The sequence below is a fragment of the Polyodon spathula genome, chromosome 6, assembly GCF_017654505.1.
Source record: "Polyodon spathula isolate WHYD16114869_AA chromosome 6, ASM1765450v1, whole genome shotgun sequence".
NCBI lineage: Eukaryota > Metazoa > Chordata > Actinopteri > Acipenseriformes > Polyodontidae > Polyodon > Polyodon spathula.
The window spans coordinates 42,177,304-42,194,344 of NC_054539.1; the positions used below are offsets into that span (position 1 = coordinate 42,177,304).

General features: G+C 38.7%; 1 protein-coding gene across 1 annotated transcript in view; it reads left to right on the plus strand.

The window, feature by feature from the left end:
- Positions 1-17,041, plus strand: part of nid1a (nidogen 1a) — a 61,984-nt gene that overhangs the window by 9,697 nt on the left and 35,246 nt on the right. Inside the window, exons 2-8 of the mRNA XM_041252873.1 lie at positions 3,221-3,523; positions 4,137-4,378; positions 8,252-8,691; positions 9,628-9,777; positions 10,492-10,743; positions 11,714-11,914; positions 12,139-12,372. Coding sequence (XP_041108807.1) covers positions 3,221-3,523; positions 4,137-4,378; positions 8,252-8,691; positions 9,628-9,777; positions 10,492-10,743; positions 11,714-11,914; positions 12,139-12,372 — 1,822 coding nt within the window. The remainder of the gene's footprint in view (positions 1-3,220; positions 3,524-4,136; positions 4,379-8,251; positions 8,692-9,627; positions 9,778-10,491; positions 10,744-11,713; positions 11,915-12,138; positions 12,373-17,041) is intronic.

A 17,041-nucleotide genomic window follows, 5' to 3' on the forward strand; every position in this document is an offset into this window, starting at 1 on the left:
TTTTTGCAGGGAGGACTTTAACCCCCACCCTGCCACCCAATATTCCCTACACCAACACATACACAAGTGCACCTGCAGGGCTTTCACGCTGCTAGATTGGTGTCTTGGTTGGTCACCTTTTTTTTTATTGTTTAATAGTTTATTTTAGTACATTCAGCATTGCTTACTAATTGGGTTACAGTGTTTTGCAATGGATGGTATATGGTCTGGTTTACTCAAGTTAATAAAGGCTACTGTTGTATTAAATCACATTTGATCACAAAAAAATATATGATACATTATACAGGATTTTGGGTCACCCTTTATTTTAAGGGCTGTTTTTTTAGTTTATTAACTTAACAAGCATTGTTCATTTTTAGCTTAGGGTTAATGTTATGGTTAATAAAAACATGATTTAATATGCTAAACATTACTACAGTAACAATTTGAACCGATTTCAAGCATATGATCGACTGGGTATTGATCGCCCATAGGGCTCTGGTGTTTGCAGTTTTATCTGAGCTATTATATATTAATAAATAACAGTTAACAGAAAATAATGTACATTAACATGTTTATTAGATGTTTGTTAATAAACAGCCCTTAAATAAAGCGTGACCGGATTTTGAAAGAATATTTTAATGTGATTTAATCTGTGTCAGTAGAATTTTTTTTTGACAGTTTAGAGTGCACATTTTGATAATACGTTTGTACAGTCAACCCTAGCCATGGTGTGTTTGTTTACTGTATATGTAAATGGCCTTTAGTAGATTGTTGAAAGGCACTAACACTAAAAATGTTGCTATTAATGTAATTGTAAACCTTCAAACATATTCCTGGAACGCACACATGACCTTACATCATTCACAATGTCTGGGAATGAGTCTGTGCCATTCTGTGTGGAATCCTCCTCATTCTGCAGTCAGTTAATAGGTCTGTGTCCTCGGGTATCAGCTGTCCAAGGCACAGATTCTGAAGCAGGGGAATGCGCTGCATGATCGCTCTTAATTAGTTTCACAGGCCTGAGGTGAATGTTTGATGCTGAAAGCACACACCACTGGGTCTTCTGTTTTTCTCCTGAGGCATGTCTGCAAGTCGCATCAATTGTTTAAGGTCAGATACACAACTACTCTGTTTGCTGCGGTTCTTTGAGTGAAGTGCTTTAAGACTGGACAGTTTCTCATGCTGCACACAACAATAGTGTATTAAATCGTTTGCTGGCCTGACAAACTGGTTGCTTGGCTTCTTCCCCTAATTTTAAAGTAACTTGCTTTGTAGAGACACCCTTTGTAAAATACTGTATAATCTCAAGATTTTAATCACTAGATTTGTATGTATTTTACAGTATTACTATGAATACATTTATTTGGCAAATGGAATTGTTGATAGGAAATTACAACAAACAAATGTATACTAAAAATGGTTATTCTGTATCTTTTAAATTGTGGATGTGACTGTTTTCCCTTTGTCAAATCTCTCTTTTGGGTTTATTTTTATTTTTTCGGTGACACATCCATAACTCAAAGGAATGTCTAACAGAGTCAGAATTGCTCATGGTATATTTGTTATCCCAAAATATGATTGCTTAATTAACCACCCAGCTGCCCATTTATTCTGGCAATTTCCACGTTACAAATCTTCCTTTTTTTTTTTTTTTTATTGCAGATTTTTCATTCTTAGCCCTCAGATTGTCAGGATTGGTACTGTTCAAAACAGCCTACTTATTTATTGTACCTACACTTCACAGATAACACCGTGTAACAATTTGTTTTTTGTTCCTGGGTAGTAAATGTTATTTCCTAATTGCTTATGCCTCAAAAGTATAGAAAATGGCTATTATTCCCCACAAACTTTGCTTTTGTGACCAGGACAGTGATATTTTGAAATATCACTATTTCCAATGGGAAAACGGGAGCTTTTGTGTCTTTTCATTCACATAAAGTCAGAAAAAAACAACATATGAATCCAAACTAACCTGTATTTATACTAAAGTAATACAAAAATGACTACAAAAGATTTAGAAGTGAGTAGTTTTTCGAGATTTACGACACGACCATGTATTGCTGCTTCAAAGGTAGTTTGTATTAAAACAGTCCCAATAACCATGAGCTACTGTTGGCTGTTGAAACTACAAGTCTGTGAATAAAACAAAACTAAGCAGAGTCTGAGCAAGTATAAGTAACCTATACCTGTTTATGTATGGTGTTAGAAAACATAACGTTTGTTACACCAGCAAGTTTAGGTTTATTTCTGTAGCATTTTGGTAGAGATATAGTGCATAGTCCTGATTTACAGGATGCCTTCCATAATATGCATAGTAATTGCTCATCAGTAACTGCAATAGAATAAACAGTCTAGACTCCAGACATACTTTTTAGGTGTTGTAAGCTTCATAAGTAAAAGGCATTTTCCGCAGCCATTCTGACTTTTCTTTCTAAATGCAAGTCTTTAAGTGGTCCTGCTGACCATTTATCATTATTGTCTGACTTGGGGATCACTGGATGTCAAATGTTTTTGCTAATATACACACACGCAAAGATCCAGCAAAACTGGACACAAATACAGATACCTTTTAGATGTAAGGCCAGCTAGTGTGAACAGGGAAACTATTTGGTGTTGTGTTTTCCGCTGACTTGTATCGTTGACTGACTTGCAGTTTGCTATTGTACTACTTTCTGTGCTGTTGTACAGCCTTTCAACCGTAGGAATGTGCCTTCCTAGACACTAGACAGTATAAGTTATCTCCAGGTAAACTTAAATTGTAATCCTTTTGACTTTCTATGTAAGTGAATGTGTAGTAACCACCACCAAAGGATAAATCCATATAAGACACGCTGATTGTAATGAAACATTTTTGTGTGTAAACCCCATTCAACCGCTTCCTGTTTAAAAATATATCTTTCGATTAACTGAATCTGGAAAATCGAGTGCACTTTTTCTTTTGTTTTTCGCAATTCATCAGATCTCAAACAAGTACAGCTGGTAGAGTGTAAGCATTAACCTGCCCACCTGCAACACTCACATTAGTTAAGAAAGTGATAATATTTCATACCTATACCACAGTTCTCTTTAAGACTGAAATAAACGTAGAATGGACTTAAACGGGGGTGAGGTGAAATTCTAACGCTAAGTTAACTGTTTATTCTGTGCTATTTGGCTAATGTTTGTTGTGTTACTGAGTTAAATAGAGATTTCTTGGGCTTTAATGTTGTTGCTGCTGTTTTTATTTATTTCACTTTAGCTAACCACTAATGGAATCATTGCCACGGGAGAACCAACTGAAGAGAGTGACTATGTAGATACGTTCCCTACCAGCTTTGGATCCATTGCTCCGTTTCTGGCTGACCTGGACACCAGTGACGGGGTCGGCAAAGTCTACTTCAGAGAAGACTCCAACCCAGAAGCTCTCCGTCTCTCAGCCGAACATATCAACCGGGGATTTCCTGAAGATGACAAGTTTAACCCGACTCATACTTTTATTGCTACCTGGGAGGATGTGGCTGCCCACCAGGAGGCCAGAAGGGGAGATGTACTTGATAGCAAGGTAAACGTAGAAGAAATAATAATAATAATGAGACTTACGGTTCATGTTTTCCTTTTTTTTTTTTTTGAGAAGGCTGCCATGCCAACATGTATTTAAATAAAAATGAAATAAATACTGTTCTGTAAAAAGTATTTTGTAAAATACTTATACAGGAAGGTCTGTAAAAAGTATTTAGTATTATGTAAGTGGGTTCACAGTTACCATGTTGCATTAATTTTACAAGGTTAAAGTCAGTTGAAATTATAATTTCACAGAGGAAAGAGCATATATTGTTTTAGTCCGAATTTAAAATTCAGTTTACTTGGGGGACTGTAGGAATCACTTTCTAGAGCCTGTATAACCCAGTTTGGATCACATTGGGGTGTATTGTTTATAACCCATGGACCTCTAATGTCATGAAGGGCCTTTTCTGGGTAAATCCCCGTTTCACATTGGGGGTTGGCAAATCAGTATGGAAACTTACCATGGTCCCTTTTGGGTGGATGTGTTAACTTGCAGTAGTTGATTAAAATATGTTTGTAAAGCTGCTTGTGTTCTTGGGGATGTGTTTGTCCTGGCTAACAAACTCACAAAATAAATGTTTTCATTTGTTTTGCTTCTCTCTGTTTTCTAGAAAAACACATTCCAAGCTGTTCTGGCCTCCAGTGATACTGCCTCCTACGCTATTTTCCTGTATCCAAGTGATGGCCTGCAGTTCTTCGTGACTCGTGCGAAGGAGACCTACAACAGTGACCTGGAGCTTCCTGCCAGAGCAGGCTTCAGCAAAGGAAACGTCAAATACTTCCTGTGGGCATCTGAGGGGCGGTCCTACCAGATCACCTCCAGCAATGAGCAGTCAGTCAAAGACCTTTACCAGTAAGCAGCCTTTTAGTTCTGTAGAGTCCAGTATCTGTCAAACCTGATTTTGTACTTGCACAAGTTGAATGGGTCTTTTAGTTATGCTCAGAGACAATTGTTACAATTTTTTTAAAATAAGAAAATAGATGTTTCCGTTCCTTAAAAATAATTATTTACAGGTCTTTATTTGTATACGATGACGAGAAATGGCTTCATATCTATCTATGTATCTGTCTGTCTGTCTGGCTATCTATCTGTCTATCTATCACAAGCATGGGTATATCTAGTGTGGAATAGCATGCTTACGGAGATTAGTTTAGAATGTGTCTTTTGCTTGTATTCCAGTCCAGTGATGTCCTGCTGAAATTCCGGATGGAGCTGCGTTTCCATACTTCAAACAATATTGCCACAGATGCACGTTTTGTATAACCTTTAAAATGTCTGAAGTAATTTTTCTTTTGATTTGGACCCCGATTTCCTTGAATGAGTTTAGTCAGGAAATGCCAGTTACAGATTTGCTTGCGTGAAACTTCTCTGAATAGCATGTAGCCCCTTCATTAACACCAGTAATAGCAATATGGATAATAACAATGGAGGGGCTTCAAACTGACAGCCTGAGCTCAAGGTTCTATCTAAAAAGACAGTTGCGAAGAGGCCATAAACAGGGTTTGAAATGAATCTGCATTGAAATAGTCTGTTGAAAATGAAAGATATAATAAATAGAATATTCAGTGATCGTTCATGGTATATGTTTTTTTATTTGCATTAGGAGGATGTCCTTGCAAAAAACCTGCAGCCAATAAAAACCATATACCAGGAACCGTCATTCAATATCCTCTATATATACAAGCAGTACTCCCCCTTTATAATTGGCCTGGCTCTCATTTGCCCCATAGTGCTGTTACAGTAGTACATTTTGACTTTTATACTTAAGTCAGAACACAAATAACATGTACAGTGCCATGAAAAAAGTATTTGCCCCATGTCAGATTTTCTGCGTTTTTGCATATTTCTGACACTGAATGTATCAGATCTTCAACCAAAATCTAATATTAGATAAAAGGGACCCTGAGTGAACAAATAACACAACATTTTGATACTTATTTCATTTATTTATTAAAGAAAGTTATGCAACACCCAATGCATCCATATGAAAAAGTAATCACCCCCTTAGACTCAATAACTGGTAACACCACCTTTGGCAGCAATAACTGCAACCAAACGCTTCCTGTAGTTGTTGATCAGTCTCTCACAGTGCTGTGGAGGAATTTTGGCCCACTCCTTCATGCGGAATTGCTTCAACTCAGTGACATTTGTGGGTTTTTGAGCATAAACTGCTTGTTTCAGGTCCTGCCACAACATCTCAATAGGATTTAGGTCTGGACTTTGACTAGGCCATTCCAAAACTTTAAATTTCTTGTTCTTCAACCATTCTGATGCAAATTTGCTTGTTTGCTTCGGATCATTGACTTGCTGCGTTACCCAGCTGCGCTTCAGCTTCAGCTCACGGACAGATGTCCTGACATTCTCCTGTAGAATTCTCTGACACAGAGCAGAATTCATGGTTCCTTCAATGATGGCTAGTCGTCCAGATCCTGATGCAGCAAAGCATCCCCAAATCATGACACTACCACCACCATGCTTGATGGTTGGTATGAGGTTCTTACTGTGGAATGCAGTGTTTGGTTTCCACCAGACATAACGGGGCCCATGTAGACCAAAAAGTTCCACTTTTGACTCATCTGTCCATGGAACATTGTTCCAGAACTCTTGAGGATCATCCAGGTGCTTTTTGGCAAACTTGAGACGAGCATTCATGGTCTTCTTAATGAGCAGTGGTTTCCGCCTTGCTACTCTGCCATGAATCCCATTTTTGCCTAGTGTCTTTCTGATGGTGGAGTCACGAACACTGACCTTATCCGAGGCGAGAGAGGCCTACAGATCCCTGGATGTTGTTCTAGGGTTCTTTGTGACTTCCTGGATGATTTTATGCCTTGCTCTTGGAGAGATTTTGGCAGGATGGCCACTCCTGGGAAGATTCCCTACTGTCCCAAACTTTTTCCATTTGGACAATATGGCTCTGACTGTGGTTTGGTGGAGCCGCAGAGCCTTTGAAATGGCTTTGTAACCCTTTCCAGACTAATTGGAATCGACAACTTTTTTTTCCCGGATGTCTTCAGAAATTTCTTTTGATGATGGCATGATGTGCCTCTAGAAGTTGCTGACAACTTCACTCTGATGGTAAGGGCCAAAGTTAGTCAGATTTATATTGGGCTGGGCTCATCCAAATCAGGCCTGATTGTTAACCAAAGTATTGAAACAGCTGACCCTAATTATCCCTTTAATTGGGTGGAGTTAACTAGGGGGACAATAACTTTTTCACACCTGAAGATTGCATGTTTGATTAACTTGCACACCAAACAAATGAAAGAAGCACCAAACTGGCGTCATTTTTTCTCTGACTCCCTTTATATACTACTACAACCCACAAAAAGATCTGACCAAATTCAATGAGAAAAATGTGCAAAAATGCAGAAAATTAGACAGGGGGCAAATACTTTTTCATGGCACTGTACTTGTAACTATGGCTCATGACTCTAGTATTATAAAGACTGTAGGGGAGGGTCATAGAGGAAAATCATTTAATTTATATTAATCGGTCAAGAAAATAAGTGAGGCAAGGTTGGATAGCAAATATGACTTTATATAGTGTTTAAATATAGCTGATACAGCATAAGTAAATAAATAAATAACAATGTTTTTGAAGTTCATACCACATATATAAGTCTGTCTGGCTTCCTGACAGCTGCCTAATATTCTCTTAGTGCGTTTAGATCCTGGGCGTCATTTGTTTACATCGTCTAGTTGAATTTGTTTGAATTTCAGAAAGTCAGAAAACAGTGACATTTTATCACCATTTTAGTGTTTGGAGCACTTTTCTTTTGTAATATGTTTTGTAATTCATTTTCACAGAATCACCTTTGAGCAGTTTCTCTTTCAGCCATTTTCTGGTGCTAAAAGGAAGATGGGATGATTGCTTACAATTACTCTGACAGACACTAGGTGCCACTGCAATAAATTCTTCTATGCAGTTCAATATACATTTTCTGGAGAAATGCTGTTACGAATACAGTCTGCCCGATCTTCCTTTTAGTACCTTCCATTTTCAGGTGATGCGAGGAGTTCAGGGGAGAAAGGCCACACCAAAAGTGAAACGTTTACAAAGATGTATCATTCACTTTAAACATTTTAAGCTTGATTGAGACACTTACAATACGGTTTACAACTTACACTACAGATAGAAACTATCAGAATGAAAATGTGGGATATGCTGATTTATGAACGAGGCACAGGAATCGACAAATAGTACAGCTTTGAAATCAGACCGCACTCTTAACAATCACAGTGAGGTGGAGGAACTAGACTAAGAAATAAATATCTTTATACAGTACATAATTTGGGCTTGAGCGAACAAATCCATCACTTCATACAGAACATGTTGCCTCCTCACCTGTCACGGCTAAACTGAGCTTCAAAAAGACACCATTGCCTCAACCCCCGCCCCTGGGAAACAAAGAACCAGTGAAATGAAAGTTCCAGTCATACCATCATAATACAATATTCAACAGCATTCTACTAGTTTCTTCCGAACAATTGTCATACTGCAATTACCTGGCCATATTTGTGCTAATACAGGTAAGACTGTTATATGTGGGTAAAAAGACAATCCATTCTCAATTTGCTTGTTTGAGGAACAATTCTGGGCACACAATGAAGATTCACTGCATATGTGTGTTATCTAATATTAAATTGATAAAGATGTCCGTTGTGTTGGTGGTCATTTAGGTAATTTTCTCTTTGAGCAATTCCTAGTAATGAACACTTTTTCAGGAATAGCAATGCTGGCAAGCAAGGAGTATGGGTGTATGAGATTGGAACCTCGCCTTACTTCAGTGACATTGCACCTGGAGAGGTAAGCACCTTCCCAAAAGATCCAGACACCGCTCTGGAAAAAACACAGCCATGGGAGGACCAGAGTTACGACGATGAGGTCACGGAATTTCCTGCTTCTGCAGTAGTGGAGAGAGAGAGAGAGGAGCAACAGAGTGTCCATTATCCTCTCCCCGAGACTGAAAACCAGTCCTACCCTCAGCAGCCTGAAACCGAAGACCATTATGAAATTCCTGAGGTGGATTTAGAAGGACGAGAGCCCACTGGTGCAGAAGTGCCTGTCCTGGTGCAGCCTGTGCAGTTTCAGCCAGATGGGCAGCAGTACCCACCACAGTATCCACATGCTGTAGTTGATGTGGAAGATGAGTTTGATGTCAATGGTAAGCTCTGAAAGTGAAAGCCTTATTTTGTTAGATACAATCACTTTTGCATTTCACAATTGCATTTTCCTTTTAATGATGTTTGTAATGATGAGTTTGAAGGTTATGTAATTCTGTTTTATTCACTTTTGATATAGTTTATGCTATTGTGCTTTGACCTGGATTTCTGGGCCATTGTAGTTGCTGAATTACACTATCGTCTAATACCATGTCATGGTCAATATCAGTAAAGTGTCTATCATGGTAAGAGCTAGTACCTTTTAGTGAGCACCTGCTGGGAATCAAGTTTTCTTTTTCTTTGCTGTTAGTACTATAAACGATTTCACTTTTCCTTTCCACTTTCCAACTCCCCTTCCTAACTAATGCACTGGACAGCTAAGCCGTTTACCAGCCAAAACATTTGTTTTACACACAGTTTAACACATTTTCCAGATTATGCTAAGGTTCACACAGTACCTTGCCTTTTCCTTGTGACTACACAGGAACCACACAACCTGGCTTCACACAGACAGCCCCGTGTACAGGGTTTCCCCCACTTTTATAGAGGCTTAATCAGCCTGAGGTGCTTCCCATATACTGCAGTCCCTTGACATTCTGGGGAATATATTGCCCCAACTGCCCCTCCTCCCCCTATTCTGCCATAGTACACAATTGCACTTTGCTGATATAGCCTGAGATACACACACACGGTAAAAGAGAATCTGTCACCTAGAGCTGAAGAGTGGCTTTTGAGATCGGGTGAAAGCACTTCAACACACATCGCATCAAAATAGGAATAAAAGACCACCCTGAATGATTGCAAACACCTCTAAAATAAAATCTGTACTATGCACAGGTTTTTATTTTTAAACCACAATTAAGAAAATTCACTAGTTTTGCATGACCGGTTCTGCTCTGGCTGGCCTTGCTCTGATCTTCCTACTTTTTTTCCATCAGTTTTTCAATACAACCCAGGTACCCAGGAGACATGTGCCAACAGCAGACACAAGTGTTCGATCTTTGCAGACTGCAGAGACTACTCCACTGGCTACTGCTGTCACTGCCAACCTGGCTTCTATGGAAATGGCAAGCAGTGTGTGGCAGAAGGTAAACCATGTTTTCTACATATATTGGAAACCAGAAAGCTTTGTTGCTCTGGTCCTTTGTGACTTTAGACTAAATCTCATCCAGTCAGCTGGCCTTCAAATTGCATTTCTATATGCTTTAGTGCTCAGCTCTTCAAATGTAATTTTATTTTGAGCGGTTATGAGTTCTGTTACAAAAAATGTGTTATCTTTCGTTATCCAGCTTTGAACTGCCTGTCAGGAACTCTGTTCATTCTTGGCACAAACAATACTTCAGACAAACTCATTGTCAGCTAGAGAATAAATTAAGATATTTAAATTGAAACTCTGTAGCTAATCGCCTACGTATACAAAGTTTTAGATAGTTCTACAGCAAAAAAGTCTAGCATTGCACCACCTTTTTCATATAGGACAATAGCCACCTGTTTTTTAAATATCTAGGATCTTAATCAAAACACCACCTGTTATATCAAGTAATATTACAGACTTTAGTTACCTACCCAGAATTGTATTTATTTTTTCCCTGCTATATTAGTAAATGGCAAAGCCACAAATGTTCACTGTGGTTAATTGAAATTGCACTGTATTTAAAACAGTACTTACTCATTTGGCATTGTTTGTTAGTTCAAGTTAAATAAAACAAAGGACCAGGAAAACCAAGTGTAAATTAGGTTGTTAGGCAGTAATAAATTGAAATGTATTCTAGAACATTTTAGTGAAGCTATTTTGTTGACAGGTAAACCTCAGCGAATGAATGGGAAAGTGAATGGGAGAGTCTACGTGGGCAGTAACCCCACTCCGGTGGAGTTCAGTAACAATGACCTGCACTCGTACGTGGTGGCGAATGATGGCCGCGCGTATGTGGCCATCAGCTCCATCCCAGAGAGTGTGGGGCCCTCTCTGACAGCGCTCTCCTCCCTTGGTGGAGTTGTTGGTTGGGCATTCGCACTAGAGCAGCCTGGCTACAAGAATGGATTTAGCATCACTGGTAAGTGCAGTGATCAAAATGTGTGCAGTACATTGCTATTAGCACTTCTTAAGAAAAATAATTTTTAAACCTGTAGCACTGTAAATAACCATAATCTAAACTGTTCTTTCTTCATTTGAATCTTATTTTTTCTTCATTAGTATGTTGTTCCCTTTCATAGTTGTGTGTGTGTGTGTGTGTGTGTGTGTGTGTGTATAAAGTAAATTGAATTTTGTTGTTGCTGCGGCCTACTTGGGTCTGCGTCGAGGAACAGTTTGGCAACCCTGGCTCTAGAGCAACGAAACTTTGCAGGTTGTAGCTGTAGATGCTCATTATGACAACAACAATGTGAGGTGACATTGTCTTTTGTTTTAGTTTCTTTCATTATTTCTTAATCTTGAAGTTTAAAAGCTAGTTTCACAGATCCTGATTAGTTCTAATATTGGATTACATTACCTAACTTTACATTGAGTAGTCCAAGTTTAGTGCTAATTTGGGTCTGTGAAACCAGCTGTAAATGTTTCTAACATTATTGATGAGGTGCCTTCCAGTAAGTATGAGCTTTTTGACTAAAAATGTTAGTGTCATTTTTGTAACCAAATGTATTAAATCCTGCTTTTAGTTTATACACATAACAGACTCTTGGCTAGTTTCACATACCTTCATTAACACAAATTTTGTATTCACTAAATTGCCTTAAATAAGTGTAGTGTTGTGTGTAGTGTTAATTGAGTGCTGTGAAAACTGACAAAAGTGTTTATGTTTTATGTGCACTATAGGGACATTAATGTGCCAAAGGAAGTATTAGACATAACTGATTTGTATCTATTAAATTAATACTACAATTTACTTTTAAGAATGCTTCAATAAAATTCTCCTTTTCAAGTACTGTAATTTGTAATTATGATTAAGTTACATGTGATTTAAGAGGAAAATAGCAATATAAGATACAATTTTCAATCCCTTTCAAGTCTCCATTATGTTCCTAAAGGCGGAGAATTTAAACGCAAGGCTGAGGTGACGTTCCTCCCAGGGAATGAAAGGATCAGCATCACGCAAGATTTCAAAGGCACCGATGAACACGGCCACCTTGTCGTCAGCACAGAGCTGGAGGGGCGGCTGCCTGAGATTCAGGCAGATTCTACTGTCCAGTTCGAGCCTTACACAGACATTTACCAATACAGCAACACAGGTAAAATAAACGAATCTAACGTTGTCATAGCTGTTTCAACAAACCTGTTGCCTGGTAATATTCACCAAACAGGTGAAACAGACTACACTAACAGTAGGTGAGGATGCACAATGTCCTCCAGTTATCAAAGCTTTTCATTCCAGTGGATTTATGTAGCTGTCCCCAGTGATGGCTCGACTGACCTTGATTTTTAGGTTTTCTGAGCTTTTCCTTTTGTGTTTCAGTGATTACCTCCTCCTCCACCCGGGAGTATACTGTGACCTTCCCCGATGGCAGAACTCTGGCCAGCTCCTACCAATGGAGAGACACCATCACTTTCCAGGACTGTCACCATGATGAAGGAACCAGGTCCTTCCCCACCACCCAGCAGCTCACAGTGGACAACATCTTTGTTCTGTACGACTCCAACGCTCAATTGATGCGCTACGCTACGAGCAACAAGATTGGCTCAATCAACGGTATTGGCTCTTATTAGTATTGCTCTGTTATTTGTGTCTAATATAAGGAGTAAGGTAGAGGTTCATTTACAATTCTTGATCCAAGCAATCAAAAAATTAGAGGTATATAACCACATTTATTTTTCAAACGGATGCTACCTTAAAAAATAATTAACCGTACAGAAAATATACACACATTCTAATATAATATAATATACATGTGTAAACAGTGAAGAAAGATGAAACTGTTGTCTTAACCCATAGAAATTTAGACAATTACCCATATTGTGTTTTCATTTATTTAACCTGAAAAATTGGGCAGTGCATACTGTAGATAGCATGAAGGGTACATCCTGTGTGCTCCTTTACTACGTTTACATGAAAGTAGTATTCCAGTTGTATTCTGAATAGCTATTCCATGCCATTAACAAGGTATTCCGAATATATCTGCCTGTATTCTGGATAGCGCTATCCTGAAAACGTGATCTCAAATTCACCCCTCATATTCCGGTTACTAGCGAACAACTACTTCATGTCGACACCTTATTCGGAATACCAATCTTTTGATACTTTTGTGTGTTATTGTTAGAAGCAGTATGGATGCAAACAGTAAGGCAGTGTACTAGTGGACCAAAGAGGAAACTATATAAATTCCTCTAGTCTTTCTTTGAGAAAACTAAACATATCTGGAACATAATGTTTTTGAAGTCAGTAGTCGGATCCGTTCTGTTTTTAAGCTATTGAACTTTTATGCAACAACTCGTATTACAATGCAAATAGGCGATATCATTGAACAGCAATATTTTGAAATTAAGTGTTATATACTGTACATAATATATCTTATATAGGGATAAAATAAAATGCTAATTTTAATATTAATTATAGTTTATATATATATATATATATATATATATATATATATATATATATATATATATATATATATATATATATATATATATATATATATATATATATGCATGCCCATGCACTTCTTACATATTCCACTGAGGAATGCAGGGTACGTTCATAATAGCTGTACCTATACTCTTGTGACCATATTTTTGGGGTATTCAGAATACTCTCTACTCAGCTATCAGTTTAGTGCTTTCAGTATGGACTCAGCCATGCTTAATTTATTTTATCTGCATGGAGTAGGATGTTCTTTTTGGCTTGTATTTCTTCATGAAGTCTGCCAAATTCCACATTACATTTGGTTTGTGAAGAGAAATCATTTCTTTTGTTTTTAGAAAATACTGAAAATCAGACAATGCAGCTGCCAGAAACAATTAGTTACAGAAAGAGTTGAACTCAAATTAACATCGGAAATGCATCATCCTATTGCTTGAATGTCAATTGTATGGTCGACTACGAGAATGCACAGAACTTGGCATGGATTCATGGTCATTACTGAAATTACTAGCACTGCTATGATAAGAACCCCCAATGGATTCTACTTCGTGTTTTATTTTGGTGAGTTCAATGCCTGAAAGATACATGCAAAAGTTTTATCACACAAAAACAGAAATAATTAGAACTAAATAGCAGTACTTTCTCCTGACAGGAAGACCATTGCCATGTAGACTTCCTGCGCCCCTAGAGGTAGTTTTGATACTGGTGTGTAAAAGCAAATAAATACAAATCCTGAAGTAATATGAGTGAAGGCAAATACAACAAATTAATATCTGTGTTCCGCACGTGTGTTGTTTTAATTATGAAGATGTGTATATAATGTATAAACATTCAGGAAATTAATACTGCATTACAACTTTGGAAGTAAAATGGTTTTGTTTGTGAAGACTACATAAATTGGTATTCTCTCCGGACCATTGTAGGTTTCATGGTACTGAACAAGTCATGTCCTTGCATTTTGTTAAATTATTTAATGCTCTGTAGGCAGCTACACAGTCGGAACTGAACTGTTTTAATTCTGACTTGGGTGAACACAGAGCAGAGTTATATCAGTTAAACTGTGTTTCATTGCAAACATGAAAATATGAATCTGTTTGTGTGATAAGCAGCTGCCAACGGAATATTTGAGGCAGGCAGGGTGTTTTTCTTCATGTGTGGCCACTTTTACAAAGTCACTCCATATGTTACAGATCTAATTTTACAGCTGGCTTCCTGAACCCCAGTGTTATGGGGTTATACAGTACCGTGAAAAAGTATTCCCCCCCGTCCTGATTTTCTGCATTTTTGCATATTTTTGACACTGAACATTCAGATATTCAACCAAATATTTATCTAATATCTAATATTAGATAAAGGAACCCTGAGTGAACAAATAACACAAAATGTTGATACTTATTTCATTTATTTATTACAGAAAGTTATGTGACACCCAATGCCCCCGTGTGAAAAAGTAATCGCCCCCTTAGACTCATTAACTGGTTACGCATCTTTTAGTAGCAGTAACTGCAACCAAATGCTTCCTGTAGTTATTAATCAGTCTCTCGCAGCACCGTGGAGGAATTTTGGCCTACTCTTTATGCAGAGCTGCTTCAACTCAGTGACATTTGTGGGTTTTCGAGCATAAACTGCTCATTTCAGGTCCTGTCACAACATCTCAATGGGGTTTAGGTCTGGACTTTTACTAGGCCATTCCAAAACTTTAGATTTCTTGTTCTTCAACCATTCTGATGTAGACCTGCTTGTTTGTTTTGGATCATTGTCTTGCTGCATGACCCAGCTGCGCTTCAGCTTCAGCTCACGGACGGATAGCCTGACATTCACTGTAGAGTTCTCTGACACAGAGCAGAATTCATGGTTTCTTCAGTGATGGCAAGTCGTCCAGGTCCTGATGAGGCAAAGAATCCCCAAATCATTACGACCACCATGCTTGACCGTTGGTATGAGGTTCTTACTGTGGAATGCAGTGAGCAGTGGTTTCTGCCTTGCTGTTTTGCCATGAATCCCGTTTTTGCCCAGTGTCTTTCTGATGGTGGAGTCATGTAACACTGACTTAGCCAAGGCGAGAGAGGCCTTCCTGGATGTTGTCGTAGGGTTCTTTGTGACTTCCTGGATGATTTTACACCTTGCTTTTGGAGAGATTTTGGCAGGACTGCCACTCCTGGGAAGATTCTCTACTGTCCCAAACTTTCTCCATTTGGACAGTATGGCTCTGACTGTGGTTTGGTGGTTTGTAACCCTTTCCAGACTGATTGGCGTCAACAACTTTTTTTCCAGATGTCTTTAGGAATTTCTTTAGATCATGGCATGATGTGCCTCTAGAACCTGTGTGCTCACAACTTCACTCTGATGGTAAGGGCCAAAGTTAGTTAGATTTATATTGGGCAGATTTATATTGGGCTGGCCCAAATTAGGCCTGATTGTTAACCAAAGTATTCAAACATCTGACCCTAACTATCCCTTTAATTGGGTTGAGTTAACTAGGGGTACAATAACTTTTTCACACCTGAAGATGCATGTTGATTACTTGCACACCAAACAACTGAAAGAAGCACCAAATTTTGTCGTTTTTTTCTCTCAGACTCCCTCTATATACTACTACAACCCACAAAAAAGTCTGACCAAATTCAATGTAAAAAAAATGTGCAAATATGCAGAAAATCAGACAGGGGCAAATACTTTTTCACGGTACTGTATGTTGTCTGACTGATAGAGACGCAGTTAGAAATATATTATAACACTGTGTAACAAATTTTATTTTATTTTTTATTTTTTAGTTCCTGGGTAGTAAGTGTTATTTCCTAATTGCTTATGCCTCAAAAGTATAAAAAATGGCTATTATTCCCCACCAACTTTGCTTTTGTGACCAGGACAGTGATATTTTGAAATTTACCTATTTTCCAGAACATTCCAGATAGATTCAGTGCTGAGTAAACTTGGAGTAACTTCTAGAACTTTCCAGTAATATAAATAGTAGTATAAATAGAGGGGCCTCAAGCCCACCAGTTCAGTTTAGTTCCAACTGCCTAAGTGGATACATATCTGCATTTTTCTGAGATGGCATCAAGAGGCTGCAATGGTGGCATTCCTGATGGGTCTCCAAGGCGGTTTTACCAAGTTTCCCTGCTATATTTGCCTTTGGGACAGCAGGGACACCAAGGCGCACTACCACAGGCGGGACCGGCCACAGAGGACCGAGTTCTTTGTGGGGAGGAACAACGTCAAGTGGGAGCCACTGGTGGACCCCCGGAAGGTGCTGATGCCACCACTGCACATCAAATTGGGCCTTATGAAACAATTTGTCAGAGCTCTAGATAAGGAGTCGGCAGCCTTCAAGTACCTTCAAGACTTCTTCCCTAAGCTGTCTGAGGCAAAGGTCAAAGCCGGTGTCTTCGTCGGACCACAGATAAAGAAGATCCTGGAGTGCAGTGAATTCCCCAAGAAGCTCACTAGTAAGGAGAAAGCGGCTTGGAACAGCTTTGTCGCAGTGATTCGGGGCTTCCTGGGCAATCACAAGGCCGAAAACTATGTGGAGCTGGTTGAGACTCTGGTGAAGAACTACGGCACAATGGGCTGTAGGATGTCCCTCGAAGTCCATATCCTTGATGCTCATCTTGATAAATTCAAGGAGAACATGGGAGCATACTCGGAGGAGAAAGGCGAGCGCTTCCACCAGGATATACTGGACTTTGAACACCGCTACCAAGGACAGTATAACGAGAACATGATGGGAGACTACATTTGGGGGCTGATTCGTGAAAGTGATTTACAGTATAATCGT